The following is a 20,813-nucleotide window of genomic DNA, read 5'->3' on the forward strand; positions in this document are numbered from 1 at the left end:
CAATATGGGTTACATCTAGGCACTTCTTACTATCATTCCATGACAGTGGAATTTCTAGTAGTAAGTGACATTTCAATAAATTGTAATTTTAACAAAATCATCCCAATTTCTACCGTCACAGAAATGGAATACATGCGTATCGCTGTTCAGGACGAAAATGTAAAGGTTGATGGAATTGTTTTATGATTCTATGGTTCTATTCAACCTATGATTGGCACATTGCTTGATTTAACATGAAGTGTTAATGTTTGTTAAAATGTTTATGTCGAGAATTGTTATTTAAAACATTGACTTAGCAATTACACAATTTGTATGTATTTAAAGAAACGTATTTATACGTAATAGGGTATTAGCAATATTAACAAAAATGACAATTTGCAAGAATATGTAACTAAACGTCTAGATTCTTCATTGAGCCGTCAAAAAGAAAATGAACCTATTTAGGAGGACCACCCTGGTCTACGATCTCTCGCGGGATGGAGTTTGATATTCGTGTTGACTAATTACTTTGCGAAACGATCTGTCATCGTCTGTCAGCCAGACGATATGTTACTTATAAGGTGTCGGTCATCTATCCTGTCCGCGTGTCGGCTCGTTTACGTATGTGCCATCACGAATTATTCGAACCACTGTAGCTTGTGAGTGGTAAAATTACTTGCGTTGCGCGAGGACGCGACGCATCGAAGTACGCGTTGAGTCTAAAGCTTGATTCCCACTAGAACGCGACACATCGAAGTACAGTAGGCGCGACGTAAGCCTTGGTTCCCACTAGAGACGCAAAACAAGGACGTAACGCAACGTAAGTGATTTGACCAATCACTAACGATGGATTATTTTCATAGGTCAACCCGCTTTAGTTGCGTCTACGTCTTTGCGTTGCGTCTGTAGTGGGAACAGTTGACCAATTTCAAGCGACAGTTTGTGGTGTGAATCAGGCGTAAGAAGCGAAAGGTTGTCGCATTACAACCCTTATCCTGAGGTACCAGACAAGACGAGCCCAAATATGCACCAATTATACGGAAATCAAAACCATGAAGCGTACCATAATTCGGTGTAATGATTATGTTTTTCTATCGGCATCTGATCAACTCAATTATGATACCAAACACTGATGACATCTAGATGTTTATAAAAATAAGGAGTGGGCCTAACATGTCGGCGCCGCCGCCGCCGCCGCTCGTAACCCATTACATTGTGGTGTTTGCCGTTGTTCAATTTGAACTTGTTACTAACCCTAACAACCTTCTAAAATGCCGGCTACTCCAAATGATCGAGCGATATTTGAAACACTTACAATGTTTGGAATTTTCTAAGGCAGATGATGGCGAAGGTTGTCGAGTAAAACGAATACTCCGTATAGTTATTCGGTTCCATGTAATATGTAAAATCAAAAATGTGTTTTATCGTAAACGCAATTAAAATGACTTTGCGTTCGCGAACACACGGCGGCGCGACATTGCGGTGCGTAAGCAATGAGTCATGTGGTTACTCTGGAAATAGGTAAAAATGTAAGACATTTAAGGCATTCTTTATAAAAAATTAAATGTTTGTGACTGATGTTAATGATGTGTTCGAATGTTGCAATACAGTACACCGTGTATAATGTTACCATCAAAATGTTAATATTACGCGTTCGAATTTCGCACACTGTACGTGTATAATGTTACCAGCAAATGTTAACATTGCGCGTTCATGCGAATAAAATCCAGGGCACTAGGTCACGTGACAGTTGCAAAATACATAATTTACTATTTTCAAGTGCCCTTCATTCTTAACCAAATCTTCCAACATTATTTGAATTTCGAAACGTCTATCAACGTGGTATAGATTGTGCGTATGACAATAGGCCACGAACCCGGTCCAGATACAAGCCCAACGTGTAACGTCACAATAAACCATCTTCCTAGAACTATGGACTACAAAGTAAGCCGTTGGTCGGTAAACCTTTCTACCGACATCGATGTGTCCACCTTTCAAAGAAGATCAAAGAAATGCCGCAGTCTGGTATGACGGTTGCATAAAAGAATATTAGACCACCATGAGTTCTACAATTTTTACTTTTTTCTTGTCTTGTCAAGTCTTCGTTATAATATCTATCTAGGCATCCTAATCGATGGGGTAATAAGTATATACACAATTCCTAAAATTCCTTTTTATATAACTCTATAAATGGCACGAAAGTTGTTTACATTCAATAACCCATACGACTCCGTATGTTTAAAGTGAAAGAAAACAAATTAAAAATAGTTAACGCCGGAATTTAAAAGTACAAACATTGAAAATGTCATAAATGTCTGTAATCCAAAAATAAATACAATGTTACGTCACACCCCACGCATAATTATAACGTGAATTGACAAAATAAACTTTACAAATACATTTCACACCTACGATATTTTTATGTAAATTATATAATGTAAGTGAAAGACCCGCCTTCGTTAATCGGAGATGATTCGCGTACAGTATCATGTCTGGCGACAATAAACATCGTACAGTATCATGTATGGCGACAATAAACATCGTACAGTATCATGCATGGCGACAATAAACATCGTACAGTATCATGCATGGAGACAATAAACATCGTACAGTATCATGTATGGAGACAATAAACATCGTACAGTATCATGTATGGAGACAATATTTATTTATTTTTATTTAAATTAAAGAAAAACGAACGAAATCGCAAATATATGAACGGATAGACATTGATATGGTATTCATCTTAATTTTTAAGCCGAAGCAAAACATTGCAATGCAGTGTTTGTTTAAAAGAGTCAGAAGAGATTAGAGAGTATTTAAATCGCAACCTGACCATAAGATGCTTATAAATTGATAGCGTATAATGAACAACCGAGAATCAGCGAGAAACTAAACTGGGCACGTTCCGGTTTGTGAGACGTTAATGAGTTTTCTAATGTTGTTTTGTTGATTGCTTAAACCGTCTTTACTAATTCAATTAGGCCTATAAGAATTGCATTTGACTGGATTAAAGTCATTAAGGTATTTAAACTACGCAATTGCTCATCTTGTTAGTTTTAACGCGTCCATTCTTATCTTGTTTACCTGTCTGGGAGAATTCTATGGATATAGTACATTTGCCAAAACACCTCATTGCGGAAAAATGTCTAAAGTACAAAAAGCGTTCCTTTTCGATAACTACTTCTATGCCCGGGACAATCGTCACACAACTGTCATCATCCAGTGTTTGCATGGATAAAGCTGTTCTTTTTGTACAATTTCTAAAACCTTTCCCTAACATTAATTTAAAAAGTGATTTATCGAAATGACACATCAAGACATTCGTGTTATAATTAGTCATTTTGTATATACAAAATAGATGCATATTGGTTGATCGACGAAGGAATGCTGGCTTGCTACTACTCAGGAAAAAACTCGAGACATTTTTTTTCGATTTTAATTTACGATTGCAAAAAAAGATTAAACATACTAGTCATTTTACTAATAGCAGAAAACACTTAAATGTGGAGAATCTGACATTTTGTAGCCAGTTAAAACTTGATTTAAAGTCCCGATACGGTTCAGACATTCGAAAGTTATACAGACGTGTACTAAGATATTTTGTTTAATTGATGTTAATTGCGATGCATACAAAATAAAAAATGTGCAGCAATGACATTAAGGTTGTCTAATAATGTCATGTAGGAGATAAAGGAATGACACATGTTGGTTTGGTATGTAGGCCGCCTAGTGCACATGGGCGATGTTCCCGAGATGTTCCATGCATTTCATATTTTGTTATGCCATATTAATTAGGAAATTATTAGTATTTACTGTTTAAAGGCGCGCGCCATCGACAAGAGGTGTCATCAGCAACAAATAGTCACAGTACGGCGACATCTATCGTTGAAAGTTTATAAGTGACTGGTCTTGTTAGTCGTTAATGACCATTGGTCGTATCACCTCCGGCCAATGGTAATTTTTCTAGCTAATGATTGTTCTACAAGAACTTTTCATAGAATTATAATAATAGCCACACTATAAAGAATCGGGTAATAGACGTATTATTGAATCGCTTAATGATCCGTATATCGCAGTATTTATTCTTCAGATTTTATGTCACGAGTTCAGAAGGGGTGCAAGTTCAAAATTGTAACCTTTGGGGCAATCTTAGCAATTGGGTGTTTTTCTTTCAGATATGTTAAACAAGTATTTAAGCAGTTTCAAAAACAGCCCACGGCGATTACAGCTATTGAGAAGAGCATTTCAAAATATCAAGAGTTCGCGGTTGATATGCAAAAAATGTTAGAATCGCAAAACAACTCTTTCGCATTAGACTAATGTTAATGGTTATTTTTTAACACTGTATCATAATTCTGTAATACGGTGTCCCATAATGTACCGTATCACATCTGACGCCATAGTACCGGTACTAACCTAACCGTAAAATAGGGGTAAATGTCTGTCATATGTATACTGTGTATATTGCAGAATTTGCTTACGGTTGAATAATTATTAAATTATATTTTAGGTTTACATTGAGACAGAAATTTAAATAAAATTTAACAAAAGTCATATTCCGAGCAGTGGAACATTCTGCGGTTGTTTTGTCTAAAGTACTGCGAACTATTTATACGTATTTTAATATTATTATGATTAATAAGTAGAGTTATGGAATGTGTGGGTGGGATGACGGCGGATTGTTCAGTTTGAATATTGAATTAATTCATTGATTGGATTGCATTACTCCGGGATTCTTTATTCTATTTTACTCAAAATTACACAAACTGGCTTTATTTGGGAAATTTAAGCAATGTGAAATAATTAATTAATAATCAACATCCACCAAACTAACACACTAAACATGTCATCAATTATGTCAAATCCTCAACTTTAAAATGTCAATTAAACATACATTTTTTAAATAATTTACTTAATATAGGCCGATAGATCTATTCATTTTAAATTAAATTTAGCAGAAGAAGACGAGATTCTCACTGCCCACCTGAATAGATAGGTATATGAACACTTGATTCGGTTAGATTACATCACGACTTGAAATAAACGGTATTTTAAAAGGGATCTAAATAAAGTAATATTACATGATTGATGCCTCTCATAACGATATCAATAATAAACACCGAAGATGATGCCGACAGACATGACAAAGATGATGCAGTGAATTCCATCTCATTATAACATTGCATAATGTTAATATTAATGACCCACGGAGTTACTCGTCTTACAAGTTTCGTTTCGTTCTAAAAACATTACATTCTTGATATTGGGCTTGCTACTCGTCTCCTAATAAAGGCACAATATTGTAGGATATTTCGATAAACCACCGATAAATGATAGAATATTAAAAGAATTCGTGAGAAAAACGAAATAAGTTTGTTAAGCCTAGAAAAATTGCTGTCTCATCATCGACTACACATTTTCATGTTTACAATATCACGCTAGTCTTATCACTACATCAAACATGGAACATTATGTTTATTAATTCATCTGACCTTATAAAGTGTCCTGCAATCGCTAGATTGTTTACGACTTGGAAAAAAAGCGTGTGATATTGGAAAAACAGTTTTAGCGTAAATTTGATTTTCTACATGAATCAGAGTTGAAGCGGTAAGGCAGGTTACTGACAAAGACTGGCACCATTGCTGGGCGGCGGATACGTACTCTCGCTAGGGATTGGTACTAGAGATACAATATCGATAAACTGGTTCGGTATAAGCCAACGCGGAAGATGGAAAGATGCCTCAAGAAACTCGAGCACATGCCGCGAGTACAATACATTGAATGCAACTTCCTAAAAGAATAACCCTATAATTATTGCTAATTTTCTTGTCAGTTGAACATGACAGAAGATTTATCAAAGCGATTGACGGTTCAAATTTACCGATCTCAATTCAAAAGAAAAATCAGACTATAGGTAATTTTGCCGGCAATTTAGCCAGAGCTCACAATTTTAGAGCGGGGTTGGTGAAATCTGTCCACAATAGGTTACTTTTCTGTCCATAATAGGTTACTTTCTGTCCACAATAGGGACTAGAGGGCGCTGTTGTTTGTCCATAATAGGTTACTTTCATAATTGGCTGTCCAAAATAGGTGACTTTTTGTCCACAATAGGGGATTTTATTGGAGTAGTGCGCCATCCATTATGTTGTCCATAATAGGTGATTTTTGTAATGTGTAGGAAACTCCATAGCATAGTAGACTAGTAATTAAGTAGCCTGGCCCTAGTATAGGCTAGATAGTGGCCAACCAAGTACTAACTAAACTAGGCCTAGCCTAGGCTAGGCCCTAGGCCTATATCCTAGGCCTCCAAGTCTGAGTTAATAGTAGGAAAGTTGTATCGTAAATAATAATTTGCTTTCTGGGAAGAATTATGAATTGCCTTTTGAATTCCAACAAAACCAAAAAAACTATAGTATTAGTAACCCTTCAACACCTTAAATCCTAATAAAAGTTTAAATGTAATTCAAACAAGTCTTCAATAGAGTCTTCAAATAGGTTTTGAGAGAAAAAATCCTATTAAAGTGTGATTTTCGGGTTTTTTTTAATTGTTGTATGAAATTTTTATTCTGAAATAAAGTGATCAATCAACCAATAGGTAATATTTCTAGCACTTTCAAACTATAAAAATAAGGTAGACTTGTTGTTTTCCTTTGTATACTTTTTATTCTCTAAACATAATATTTCTCAAATGGTGCCCACACTACAATCTAACCACTAGGAGTAATAGAGCTTTGTTCAACTTGACCAAGACATATTTTATATAATGCATAATGCAAGAATCAGACAATGTTCACTAAGTTACAGTGTGTATGTAAATAGTTTGAGAGAATATTATGGCACATTGTACAGGATTTAAGGTTTTAAGATTGTTGACATTTGCTCATTTAGCAATTAAATATAATCTATTTGAAGCATTATACAATCATTATTTTTATAGGACGTGATAAGGTGTGATCATCAGCAAATTAAAAAAGAAGAAATATTATTTACAATATCACCAACTTTGACTTGCGCTTTATTTGAAATAAAATCTGTAATCCATTGGTGTTTTCACCAACAGCTACTGAGTTATTAAGTTCTTTTTATTAGACACCGTCCAGTGCAGAAGAAAAGTCAAGAAAACAAAAATTAAAAATCTTTACAGCCTTTAACTGTGCCCATGAATGAAAACCTTAGAAAGTAAAAGTTCAATAATTATACATTTGTTTAATTCCAAACTGAAAAAATGTAATTAGTATATTATTATACTATTCTAGATACATCAAAGCAATTTCTCAACAATGTTACAAATTATAGGAGTTAAAGACGCTTGCCAACAGCTTTTCATTTCATCTTTGGGTTTTCCATTCCTTTTGTAAATACTGTATGTAGGCTTACAACATTTGAATCTTCCTATTGTTTTAGTAAAATACGTTTTTATACCTTTATACCTTTAATTCCTGATGATAGTCCACATAGGTTATATAGATATATGATAATGTTTTCTCTTTACCGTTAATTTTTTGTTTTTTTTGTTTTGTTAACAGTAATAATAAAAATCAACTTTATCAATTTAATATTGCAAAAGACATCAGAGTTCAGCACTTCATTTCGTCATTTTAGGTCGTCCCTTGTTTCAAAATCCATGACAAATCATCCCAGTGAGTAGTCAATCAACAGCAGCAGTTCTCATCCATTTATTATATTGTTGTTTAAATGAATCAATTTTAATGTTTAAAGATGTATTGTCCCCCTGAAAAAATAATTCTTAAAAAAAAAATTTTCCATTCCATTTTATTGTAACATAATAGTTATCCACATTGACCAAAAATTAGATTGAAAAAAAATGTATTACCTGAAAAAATGTAATTTAAAGCAAAAAATGGTCAAATTGGCTGCTAGCCAATGGATTTTTGGTTGAATTTAACCATTTATTTTGTCATTTTACAAGTGAAAACATTATTTTTTTTTTCGGGTTTTTTTTTCGATTAACTTTATTAAAACTACAAAATAACATATTCAAAGTCTGATTGAATTAATTTTTCATGTTTTTGAGGGACAATACATCTTTAATAATGAAGCAAAATAAATATTATTTTGAATCATTAGGAATACGACAATAAATCCAGTTTACATACACGCAGTGTACAATCAACAATTTTGTTCTGTATTCTAAATTTATTCATAATCTAAATCACATTCAAAAATACTGAATTATATTAATTTTAAAAGTGTAAAAATATGGTTAAACTACAATTTAAAAAATAGCAAAGATAAAAAAAATACACCATAATTATTATGTTTATTACTATAAGTATTGACCGATGATGATATGATCAAAGATATTATGTTGTAATGATGTACCTTTTCATTTCAGCAGGATATATGGGCAGAATATCAAACATCTGTATGCCTATAATAAAAAAAGGAAATAGTTAAACACTATAATAATGTTTAGGTATTCAATCAATTCAAACTTCAATCTTAGTAATGCTGAGTCAAATTGTCATGTTGTATGGTGGGACACAGTTATGTTTAAATATTTTATTGCATTTAAAAAAAAGATATGTAGGATTGTTTTACTAAATTTATGTTTATGCCAGTTGTCAGAGTCAATTATTACCATACTCACTATATAAAAACTTATATTAAATGTTTAAAGATAAAGGCTTTATTGAATGAATGCTTTAATAATATAACATTTAATTAAATTTTGAAATATTTTCTGCATGAATTTGTCAGTGGATTTATCTATTCTTTGTATGGTGATTGTAATGCTTATAATGAATGGAAATAAACAAAGAAATATCTACTTTTATTTTCCTAGCAAAGCAAATGAATAGAACATTTCAAATGTATTGTCAGTAAGTTTTTCTACTACGGTACTGATAATATTCAGTTTGTCTCATTTGTATCCTCCTTTTCGAGATTACTTTTGCAAACAAATACTGTTTTGAAATAGGCTTCTTTTTGGGATTTCACAGTATCTTGATCATATTGAAAAATCTCCTAAAAGATGTAGTGGGTTATATGTAAAGTATTTTTCTTCAATTGTAGGTTGGGCCTATCTGTTACTTAGCCTAGTTAATAGACATTTCCATGCTACTGTACTATAACATTGATCAGAATATACACTGTACACAATCTGTAATACACGCAAAAAATATGGGAAAACAATTGTGAGATTTAAATAGATGACATAATTAATAACACAGTAACACTAGCTCTGGTTCTACTATACTGCCAACCTATTAACTGTCCGAACTGTCTGGATAAGACTCGTTCATTCACAAAATAATAAAAAAAAACAAAAATTTTAATAGTTCAATCTAGATGTTTGTGATTTGAAGATTTCGGTCTTCAAAGTATAGTAGCGGTGGCAGTAGTAAAAGACCGTATTAAATAGTGACTAGGCCTCTAGTCACTTAGTCCGCCAGTGACCTGCAGAATAGGCAATATAGTTACGAGTAAAATAGTATGTTAGTCTGTATATATATTCATATTATATTAATAAAGAATAAAAAAACAAACAAACAAGATAACTGAGGCTAGGCCTAGTTGTTTGTAGTAGGAAACATATCTACCTAATATGGAGCCCATGTCATTTGTATTCCTGTAAGCAGGGAGGTACCCTGCTGCTGTATCTAAGCTAGGCCTAGCCCTAGGCTAGTAGTAGGCTAGTAGGCCTTAGTAGGCTAGTAGGCCTATAGTATAGAGGTAGCCTAACTAACAGGACTAGGCCTAGGCTAGAGAGACCCCTAGGCTAGAGAGACTTAAATAATATACTAATTTATAGGCCTAGGTCGGTAGCCTCAAATCAAACTTTGAGTCAAAGTCTGAAGAGAAAGCAAATTAGTATTACTTCTACTCGCGAAACAAACTACGTACGTACGTCCGTACGTACGAGAGTACGCCAAAAAAATCACCTATTATGGACAACACAATGGATGGCGCACTACTCCAATAAAATCCCCTATTGTGGACAAAAAGTCACCTATTTTGGACAGCCAATTATGAAAGTCACCTATTATGGACAAACAACAGCGCCCTCTAGTCCCTATTGTGGACAGAAAGTAACCTATTATGGACAAACAACAGCGCCCTCTAGTCCCTATTGTGGACAGAAAGTAACCTATTATGGACAGAAAAGTAACCTATTGTGGACAGATTTCACCAACCCTATTGCAATTTTATACCATTACGTATACATATCTTAGGCAGCGTATGACATACTATACAACAGATTCTCAACAAAATTTAACAAACATACTAATATCGAATTATACATTATCACTGCTAATTTTGCACAAAGGATAAAATGAAAATAGAAAATAATTTCGAGTTTGTTCATCCGCACTGTATCGAACAACATGATAAAGACAAAACAAGCGAAAACAGAAAAAAAACAAGCTAGATCTTTGGAGGAAATTACTTATTTTTCATTTGCAGCTTTCTTGCAATGAGTTGCAGTTTTTAACTTCAGACAAAGTGAGAATTGGAAGTTAAAAAACCCGTTTTGACCAAACACAAAGAACCTGGTTAATTTGTGTAAACTGTTTGACAAGCAAATATATTACTGTTAACAGACAATTTGTCATTTCCTAGCAATCCTAACCAGATACACAAAAACATGCTAAAATCTGTTATACCTGTTTTTCACGCCGAATTATTCTCACCCCGTTTGAGTTCACACCGGTGAACCAAAGTATAATTGTATACCATAAAATGATGAATTATGCCTATATCTATTAATAAGCATTGGACATATACTTAAAAAAATTCAAAGATTAATTTTCGAATAAAATATATTTATGCCGATAAATGTTTGGTCCCACCGTCCGAAATCAACATTTGTACAAGCATTTTAAGCATTCTGCATCACCATAGTGATAGATAATCCGTAATCTGCGCACTCTCAGAAACCTATGAAGCAATTGCACATGTGTAATTGCGTCAAGAAATTACACATTTACTACAATATCCTGAATTACTGAACTATCGTATTTTGTATAAAAAACTCTCATGATTGAACTGAAGACAACTTATGCACTGTACGAGAGACGATTTGTGAAACAATGGCGGATTTAAAGTGTTCTGCGAAGCATACCCATGTTCTCACGGTCACGGTTTATTTTCTTCTGATTTTATCACCTACTGTCTGAACGTCGTTAGATCATTAACACAGATTCATTTGATCATATTATGCCAAATACTTTTAAACAGTGGTACTACTTTTGCACGAGACGTTTTCGCGGTACTGCTATCATTCTGTCCCTGTCATAATATTTGTCCGTAGACTAGCGCTACCCATAACTCTTTTTTTTAAACCAAAAACGAAATAATAATTCACAATATACACATTTACATAATTATTCAATTAAGTTCAACATTAATTTAACGAGTGGCGGCGCTGTTGTTATATCCAGTCAACACAAACACGAGTAATGTAATAGTGCACAGTAAAATATGCTATTACTATGTAAAATTGACAGAAGGTGGAATTAAAAAATCATAGCACACAATAATATGTATAAAGATGGGCACTTTATTTTACCTTTTTCGTCTGAACAATATAAATTTGTTGAGCTGTGTAAAGACAACAGGCACAATGTAAACTGGTCTTAAAGCAACCAAAGTAATCTAAAACCAATACCCTGCAACGTAGATTTCCTACAGCTCTTGAGCAATTACTTAAAACGCCCATTCTGGTCAATTAAGTACAGTACCAAACAACAGCTATATCATTACGAATTACTTAAGGAAATAATAATCTTACAAACTATATATATTTCAGAAAATATGCCTAAATGTTTGTTACTTTTTCTATGAAACAGATCACTAAACATTAAACACCCTTCAAGGTAATTACAATGACAAATTAAGTGACAAATTAAATGACATTAGAAATTCCCATAAATATGGTAATAGAGTATCATGCATGGATATTTTTATAGTCAATCCCTGACTTTGAAATCCTTAATATAGAAAACATGTTTTTGTGAAGCGCTATAACTTTTCTAACCTCCAGGGCTGGTTGAGCAATAACATAAAAAAACATACTATTTAAAGTAGACTTGCCTGCGGTCGGTCGGTCTCCTTGTGCATCTAGTTAGCACGCGTGCTGAGCCCGATGCACTGCTGTGAATAGGTATGTCCCACTTTTTAAGCCATTAGAACCAAGGTTATGGTGAGTATCCTGCAATGAGCCATTTTGTGGCTCACTTAGTAAATAATTATGGTGTTATTATCTGAGACAACACGATACAATTAGTTGGCACAGCTGATCGTGCTAGGTCGCCGCGAGTGGTGCACATTTTGAACGACCTTTTGTACGCTTGCTGATTAAGATGATTTGATTGAAGATTCAAAATGAATGGATTCAGGAGTGTTTAAGCCATTTCATCAACAGGTTCCATTACTTTGCCATCAGATGAGAGTATCGGTGAAAATAGCGAACATACTTGAAAATTAGCATCCAACCTGTTGCTTGGCTCGGATGCCATCTGACAAGGATGTCACGCTTGAAGCATTTACTTAAGTTGTCTTTAATCGGATATAACGAAATGGTGGAAAACATTTCATATTAAAAAATTATCTTAACAATATGGGCGATTGCTAAATAGGGGCTGATGACACTAAAAGAACGCGATAACACACCATGTGTGGTATCGCTACTATTGATGCAATTTATGATCTATTAATAGGCCCTATTGAATTTGAAATTTATATGACAGGGTAGGACAACACAGACCAAACCCTACCTTTAAAACTGTCGACTTTGGAATTTTTGTTTTAGGAATATTGCCAAATACTCCTAAAAACATTTTGAGATAAAGAAGTACAGTACAATATTTTAAAATTATAGTTTGATCAAATACAGCTTGTCGCAACAGCATATACATTTTGGTTGATCGAGAGGTAGAAAAGTAATAATTGAGGTTGACACCTAGCCTAGTACCTGCTTAGCGCCACTTTTTTTCCACCAATGTAACTCAATCCTTAGATTCAATTACTGATGCTGTTCTGTGTTTACTACTGTGGTTTAGAGGAAGCAAAATACCTAATCTCTGCTTGCCAATATAATAGCGCTCTTAGAGAACCAATTGCCGAACAAGAGGACACAAGACGAGAACCTTGTTGACGAATAAGAATGACAAAACCCTTGTTATCGAATAAAAGAATTCAACAATCATGTTTTTATAATCAGTTGCTGTTTGCTTAATACAACACAAAGTGGGCATAGAGCTTTTATTTTGTACATTTAGTATATCAACATTGGCAGTAATCTTTTTCAAACATGGTTAGTTAAGCAAATGGATGCTGTTACAAAAAGACACCGATGACGCTTTTGTAGCAAATGATAAAGACAGCCGACCTATAGAAAGGTCTTATAAATGGTTTAAGGTTACATGATTTTAAACCACTCAACCATTCTTCTCATTTTCTTTCAAAGTATGCTTTAGAAATCAGCGAGAGAAGGTTTTACAGAGCAAAATTGTTTTAACCTGTCATGCTTTTTTCTCTCTTTAGTTTAGAGGCTGGTATGGAAACGTTTGGATAGAATATAAAATTGTTATTAATAATTTACACACAATTATTTGAACTGGTAAAATAAAATACAAAATAGTATTGGCGTTTTTTTATTTATTTTTCAATTTTTACTTAACATTATTTGTGCCAAACATCCAACATCTTCCTATCTTACAAGTTTGTGTTCTTGTGCCAATTCCATAGTTCTTGTAATTTCTAGTAAAGAACAAAAGAAAAAAGTGTTATTAGAATGAGACACCCTTAGGCTAGAATAAACCAACAAGTGGGTTGCGGAAGTTAGTCAATAAAAAAATACACATTTACGAATAAATTACTAGTAAAATGATCTATTCACAAAATGCATTTATTGAACACTCTTATACACACATAATTTAATAATGTGCTTTGTTGAGTATGCCATTTTAATTTCACATAATAGTTATTCACTTCTGACACAAAATTGGATAAAAAAACCCACAATTTTAACTAAAAAACTTGTCATTTTAATTGAAATGTTTTTGGTTAATTTTAATAATTTGTCCGTTTATAATAATTATTTTTGTTCATTTTTGGATCACTTTATTAAAACTACAAAATAGGTTATTTAAGGATAAATTAAATTTACTGGGATACAACCTAAACATTAACAAACACAACATTGTAATTAACATAAAAACATTTTTAACTTAATTGTTAAGCAAATCGTAAGACAGCAGCAATACTGTAGGACATGCAAATTAAGAACAAACTGTTGATAGAGCATTTAATAACCGGCTGACGCTTTAATAGAGCGAATATAACAGTGTGTTAATTGGGTAAAACATTGGCCATGAAACCATTTAGTTGTAGCCATTGGAAGGGTCAATTGGAGTGAAGCAATCGTACGGTTAGTAACCTAATGTTACAACTAGATCATGAATTAAGACAAATCAACTTTCGCAAATTAATGAATATTTTATTTAAATTATTGATAATAAATAAAAGTTAACATGTTAGCAGAAAACTTACAACATACCTTCCATGAATTTAGTCAAATTGCTTTACAAAAACATGGAACACCGTAGTATTTTTGCCCTTACTATTCAATACATAAAGGAACTCTCCTAGTGAACTACTAGAAAAATTATAATACAATATATACAGTACTGTATATTATTCTTTTCTTTTCAAAAACTTTAGTTGCCCTGTTATTTACATTTATTCAGAAATTATTGATTTTAATTTTTAATTTAAATCAATTTTCAACATCAATTCAGTGGTTTCCGAATATTGAACTTTTACTCACAAATATGAAGCATTTCATGTTAATGTTCAACTGAATTTAATAAATATCCCTTTATTAAGAAACATGATATGACAGAAAGAAAAACTAACTTTGAGCAGTTTTTATATCATTTGAGTACTAACATTTGTAAAAAGATCTTTTAGGTAACAATCAATAGTTAAGTCTTTTAATGATCACAATTATGACAAGAATAAATTCCAATTGCAAATTAAAGTAAAAATTCTTTCGATAAGCCGATGAAATATTCAGACACTATAGAGAAATATTTGAATGAAGCCTATTTGTAGAGAAGGTGAGGCGTAAACCGGACCGGTCATTCACCCCTCGCATTATCCTATCTAAAGGTGCACTCATTTTATCAATTGCAATTCTTTACGTGTTCGCACTATTCAACTTATCGTACGACCGTCCCAATTATAATTAGCAAGAGCAAGAGGAAACTGATAGGTAATTAAAGCAGACACTAGTGTGAATGTCTTACTCCTTTTAGTACGTCTTATTGCTACCAATAGACACTAGTATTTCCTGCTTAGAACAAGCAATATCTATTAACTAACCCCAATCATTGCGTACACTGTACCTACACATGACCCCACAGACCCAGTGTCTTCTGTGTGAACTCTATAAGAGCACAACACCAATGAGACCTGTTGCTGTATTCACCTATCACACTTAAGTGAGATATTTCCATTAAATATTAAGTATTTCACTTCCCTCAATAAATATTTAAGTTTTCCTTAAATTTTAATTTACTTTGATAGATTAAAAAAAATTTTAATGGTAAAGTGAATATGGCCACTGGTCCCCTAGTCATCTTTGTAAACTTTATAAGAGCACGTAACCCCAGTAAAACTTAGTTTAGCTCTCAGTTTTTAAACACCACTCTAGGCAGACGCCTCAGGCTATTTAACATAAAGCCATCCTTAGGGTGTATAAAGTTCATGAGAGACTTTCGCAACTTATTACTATGCATTAATTATAAATTATTACCACTAGATTTTTAACTCAATTGTACAACTTTGAAAAACATAATAATTTGTGGTCCTACTTTGTTATCTAATCCCGATTAATTAACCCTAAATAACATCTTCAATTGTAAACATATCACCTCATAATAAATTACTATACCACATTTTAAAAATAGCATTTGAATAGGTTAATGTTTAACGTTATGAAAGGACGAAATAACTCTCAAAGAATATGAATAAGCGGGTTCAGATCCTACTGTGTACCCTTCAACTTTGGAGGTATAGGTGTCAATGACTGGAACTGACTTCAGCCAAACTTTGTTAGAAATTAATTAACTTTTTCTGCCTTTAAAGTGCTTTTTGTTAACTTTCACGGCAATTAGTTGTCAAATGTAACTGATCGTTATCAGTGTCAGCAGATAAGCAACTGTGAATTGTCATGCCAGAATCACTAATATTTACACATACGGCTCAACGAACAATACACAACAATGAATTGCTTCGTTCACCTTTTGAGCCGTTTTTTTCTCCTATGCCGTTCCCCGCAAGGGAAATGTCTTATCCTAAATCTTAACACCACGATACACTTGACAAGTTATCATTTCCTCCTTTCGACTGTTCATTTCAAAAAAATAATTTTGTCTATGCAATGCAGGGTAGTAAAGAGACAGTAACACATTTTAGAAATACTGCACAGTTAAGTACTGTTTGTACCATTTATCAACTTTTTTTTTGTGGAAATTGATTATTGATTAATTTGACGTTGTAAGCACACTCCTAGCAACCATCTTCAATCCTATCGTTCTTTGTTGCTAGTTGTAGCATAAGTTCAATCATCCTCTTTATCATTGCTACATGCACCACGTAGCCCCATCATTGCTATCAGTGGCGTTATGCAGAGGCCCCTGGTTTAGGAATCCTAAGTAGCCCTCCAATGCGAGAGGCCTTGAACGTTGTTAGTCTTTTTCGATATGTTTTAATGCCTGTTTTTTCCTCTGAGCAATGCTCAGGGGCTGCATAAGCTCCAGGGCCCCTGGGTTTGGCCAGTGAGCACTCATAGCCGTTATGCTACTGATTGCTATGTGTAGCACCTATCCCCTTCATCATTGTTATGTGTAGTGCCTAACTGCCTAATGCCAGTAATTAGTCTTTGTTAATCGTAACATTCCATATATTAGATGTTTTTCTATTTGTAACAACAACACATTGTGTAAACCTTATAAGAATTGAAAAGCAAAATTCCTTTTGAATTTGTGTCAATTTTCAACAACACAAAAGCCGGACTGTTTGACAATGCATAAATACATGGCCTTATTAAGCTCGATTCATCAACAATAAAACACCTTTATCATTATTTCTAAAGCAAATTAACTCTATAAAACTATACCCAAAGCAAACTTCCTTGCGGTCGAATAAAAGAATTGTCTGCTTTTTGCCTTTTAATTCATCAACAATGTATAGAATGAAAGTAGTGTTAATGGCGTGTTTCAGGGAATAGATTGTTCTTGTTATTCACCAATTAGGAATAAATAAGTTGGTAATATAGTCTGAACGATGTTGAAACTCTATAACACTACACCTTACTATCTACAGCTTGAAAACTGATATTGCATTTGAATATAAAATAGTTATGGTGAGACGAAAAGAAAGATCTATCGATTTATCAAATAAGTTAACTAAACATCAACTTTAAAGTCAATGGTCTCCATCAACTGGTTATTTTAAATAAACTTACTATTTTACTAAAACGTACAATTTACTTTATTTTACTTTGTTGTAGTTCGTTGCCCAAATGATTTTTCTAAAAAGTAAAGCTGACCAAACTATTAACAGCAACTCGATTGAACAACGATATTCAATAAAGATGACAGACAGACACTTTAATATGATTGGTCAATAATATCTAATGAAGAAGACCACAGGTGTGACCAACAGATACTGCAAACAGTTGTCGGGGTTACATTATACACAGGTGGCAGCAGACACCAATAAGTTTGATAAGTCAGTAAACCATGTCATAGTTTGTAACAATGGAGAAATCATTTCAAAATGCAATCTTGTTAAATGTTAAGTGGATTTTTTAGACAAATTTTCAAACATAAAATCAATGTTACCTGTTGATCCGTCACTCGGTAAGTATTCTTGATGTAATTGAAGAATTTCACCTCTTTTTTAGGCTTGCCAGGCGACTAGACAAAAAAAAAGAAAATTATTACAACACAGAAACAGTCAACTACATAAAAGTAGAAGTACAATAGGGAAACTGTACTGCATTAAAATCTAATTATGTCAATCAGTGTAGGAATAAATGTATTTATTATATAAAGCGGCAGCCTAGCAAAGCATTTACAAAGTTGATTACTAAATCTAGATTGATTATCTATCTATTATACTACAGACCACAAGAGTTCAATGTAACGGTTTTTATGTCAGAGGTATTGGACCGTGGCTACCGTTTCTTTGATGGGTATTCACGTCAAAAAATGATTAAATTACGAGTAGAATAGATAATTTGGTAGGTCTGTGAGTGGACAATGAAGCTTTTGATTGGTTTCAGATTGCTCGCACGATGATTCTCGCTGATAGGCGGTTAAGATAGACGAGTGCTTTCAGATTATCGTCATAGAATTTTAAAATAAAAGTGAAGAAAAAGTTAATAAAATTTAATATCCTTGTTTTCTTTACGGCCGAAAAAATGTTTAAAAAAAAGAAGCAGAAGACATTAAGAAATGTTATGAAAGTGCTTGGCAAGGTTCACCTACAAAATCTATTTATACTTTATAGTATCACCCAAGGAAATGTTTTTTTACAACAAAATCATATCCATCTCTTTGTAGCATGCATCCTGGAAAATTAAATTTATGTTTTGTTTGTCCGTAAAAATAACAATAAATGTGATTATTAATTATATAAAGTGGCGTCTGTGCAACCCCTTTGTTAAATACCAAATTACTGTTATGTGCAGGAGATTTCTATTCTATTTCTTAGCCATTTTTGACAAGTAAAAAAATTGAAGCGGTTTAATTGGTTTGACATTTATCAACACTTCAAACTTCCTCGATATTAAAAAAAAAAAATCAAGACTCGCTAGGGTAACAAATTACTAATCAACAATGACAACTAGGTAACTCACATGATGCTACTGTGAGCACTTTTGTTTCTAAACCATAACCAGCTACTCACCTGGTTAGCTAGCTTAGGAATTTTTAAAATTAACTGGAAATATTAAATGTCTATTTAATCAATATAGCAAGTCTAAGAATATTTTAATTTGCATACATGTGGTGGTAGTTAAACCCATGTGGCTGGAGTTAGGACCTCTTAAAACGCACGTGCATAATTTTAAATTATATAAATGAAGCCAAATGAAATATTACAATGAATAAAGACTTAATAAGTTGGTTGGGAGTGGCATTATGCGTCATATATCACTTCACATTTGGAATTGTAAATATACTCTGGTACACCCAACCCTTCAAGTGGAGTGCAGCCCGGTATTTGGAAAATTATAATGCAAAAAATTGGACATAAAATTAAAAATGTCAGCAGCATCATTTTACGTGTTTTTTAGGCCCTGCCTTATTTCAAAACCCTATGACCGTATTCACCATTCACTCTTAGGCTAAGGGAAACACACTTCAAATTAAAACAAATCTCCTATCTAAGTGAATACAATTTAAGGGAAATACTTAAATATTTATTGACTTTAAGTGAAATACTTAATATTTAAGAGAAATATCTCGCGTAAGTATGATTGGTGAATATGGCCACTGGATATCCCGATACAGTGAGCTGTTATGTTTCTTGACAAAGTGAAACTACATGACCTATCAAGTACATACTTAATAATAATTATATATCAGATAAATTGTATGTTTAAAGTTTAAACTTTACAGTTTGGCTGTCAAGACTTGCGTCACATTCAATTGTGTACAGCATGTTCTAATACACACTGATTTTGATTTGAATCCAGATAAACCATTCAAACAACTTAACAAGACTTCTTCCATTAATTATGGTCATTAAAATCGTAATTAGGCACTGCATGACAATCTTAGATTAAACCTGACCCATAAACATTTGGAATTCATTTTTATGTCTTTAGAGACTTCATATCTATATTTAGAAAGAACAAAATCAGTTACAAACTATTTAAGCAATTACAATTGTAATTATCTGTCACAAGCTTATTTATTTTTTGGATAAGATTTTAACAAAATAAAATAAATATTTAAAAATTGTATTTTTAATGTTATCTTTTGGAAATCGAAGATCTTCTGTATTCTAAGAATCCAATTTATATTCAAATATTTCAAACTGTTAAAAAAGTTATTGGGCTTGTATGAACAAGCATGTAAATTTAAACCCCCGACTTTGGATCTCGACTTGCAGGTTAAGAGGCAAAAATTTGTTTTTCAAATCTAATAGGGTCTCATCCGCACACGTATTCCTTTTTTCCGTATGTGTGATTTTTGTAAATTAAATTTTAGACCCCAGGGAAAAACAACCCCCGTGTTGATCTGGCTCTCGGTCTAAAAATAATTTGAACTTGAAAGTTCATGAATGGGAAATAAAAAATGTAAAACCACAAAAAAAAAAATAATTAAAGTAGGCACTTTGTTTCTGAAAAAGTCAATCCTAGCCTCGTTGTTGGCTAAGCGACTGAGGATGACTGGTCACAAACTAGCTAAACAATGTAATAGGTCTCCGTAAGAGCAATATTATTTACATTACTGTATGGAACTTTATAGATACTTTCATTAGTACCTCTTGCTTTGATAGCGTGATGGAGCCTCACTTTTGGAACTCATAAATATACTACAGGCCTTACTAGTTAACTTGATTAGGTAAGTGTAAGAAAATCTGTCGCAAATAAGCATTTTAACAACATTTTCAGTAAAAAAATCCCTACAAAACACCCTAGTTTAAACTCTAGGAACTTTCTGTTAATAACAAAATAATACAGAAGCAACTTTCTTCCAAACTTTTAATAGAAACTGACTCATGGTCACCAACAACTTTTCAAAAATTTAAACAAATTTTTTTTTACACAAATTGCGGTGTACCAA

The 20,813-nt window shown here is 33.0% G+C and overlaps 1 protein-coding gene across 5 annotated transcripts in view; it reads right to left on the minus strand.

Moving 5' to 3' along the window:
• Positions 1-11,486: 11,486 nt before the first annotated feature.
• LOC144838076 (nucleoplasmin-like protein ANO39) overlaps positions 11,487-20,813 on the minus strand; it is a 37,297-nt gene continuing 27,970 nt past the window's right edge. For all 5 annotated transcript variants that reach the window (XM_078693431.1, XM_078693430.1, XM_078693428.1 and 2 more), the window contains 2 exons: positions 17,859-17,933; positions 11,487-13,707 (listed from right to left, as the gene is read on the minus strand). In XM_078693431.1, coding sequence (XP_078549557.1) covers positions 13,663-13,707; positions 17,859-17,933 — 120 coding nt within the window. In that variant the 3' untranslated portion in view covers positions 11,487-13,662. The remainder of the gene's footprint in view (positions 13,708-17,858; positions 17,934-20,813) is intronic.

Source organism: Antedon bifida, chromosome 3, assembly GCF_963402885.1.
Source record: "Antedon bifida chromosome 3, ecAntBifi1.1, whole genome shotgun sequence".
NCBI lineage: Eukaryota > Metazoa > Echinodermata > Crinoidea > Comatulida > Antedonidae > Antedon > Antedon bifida.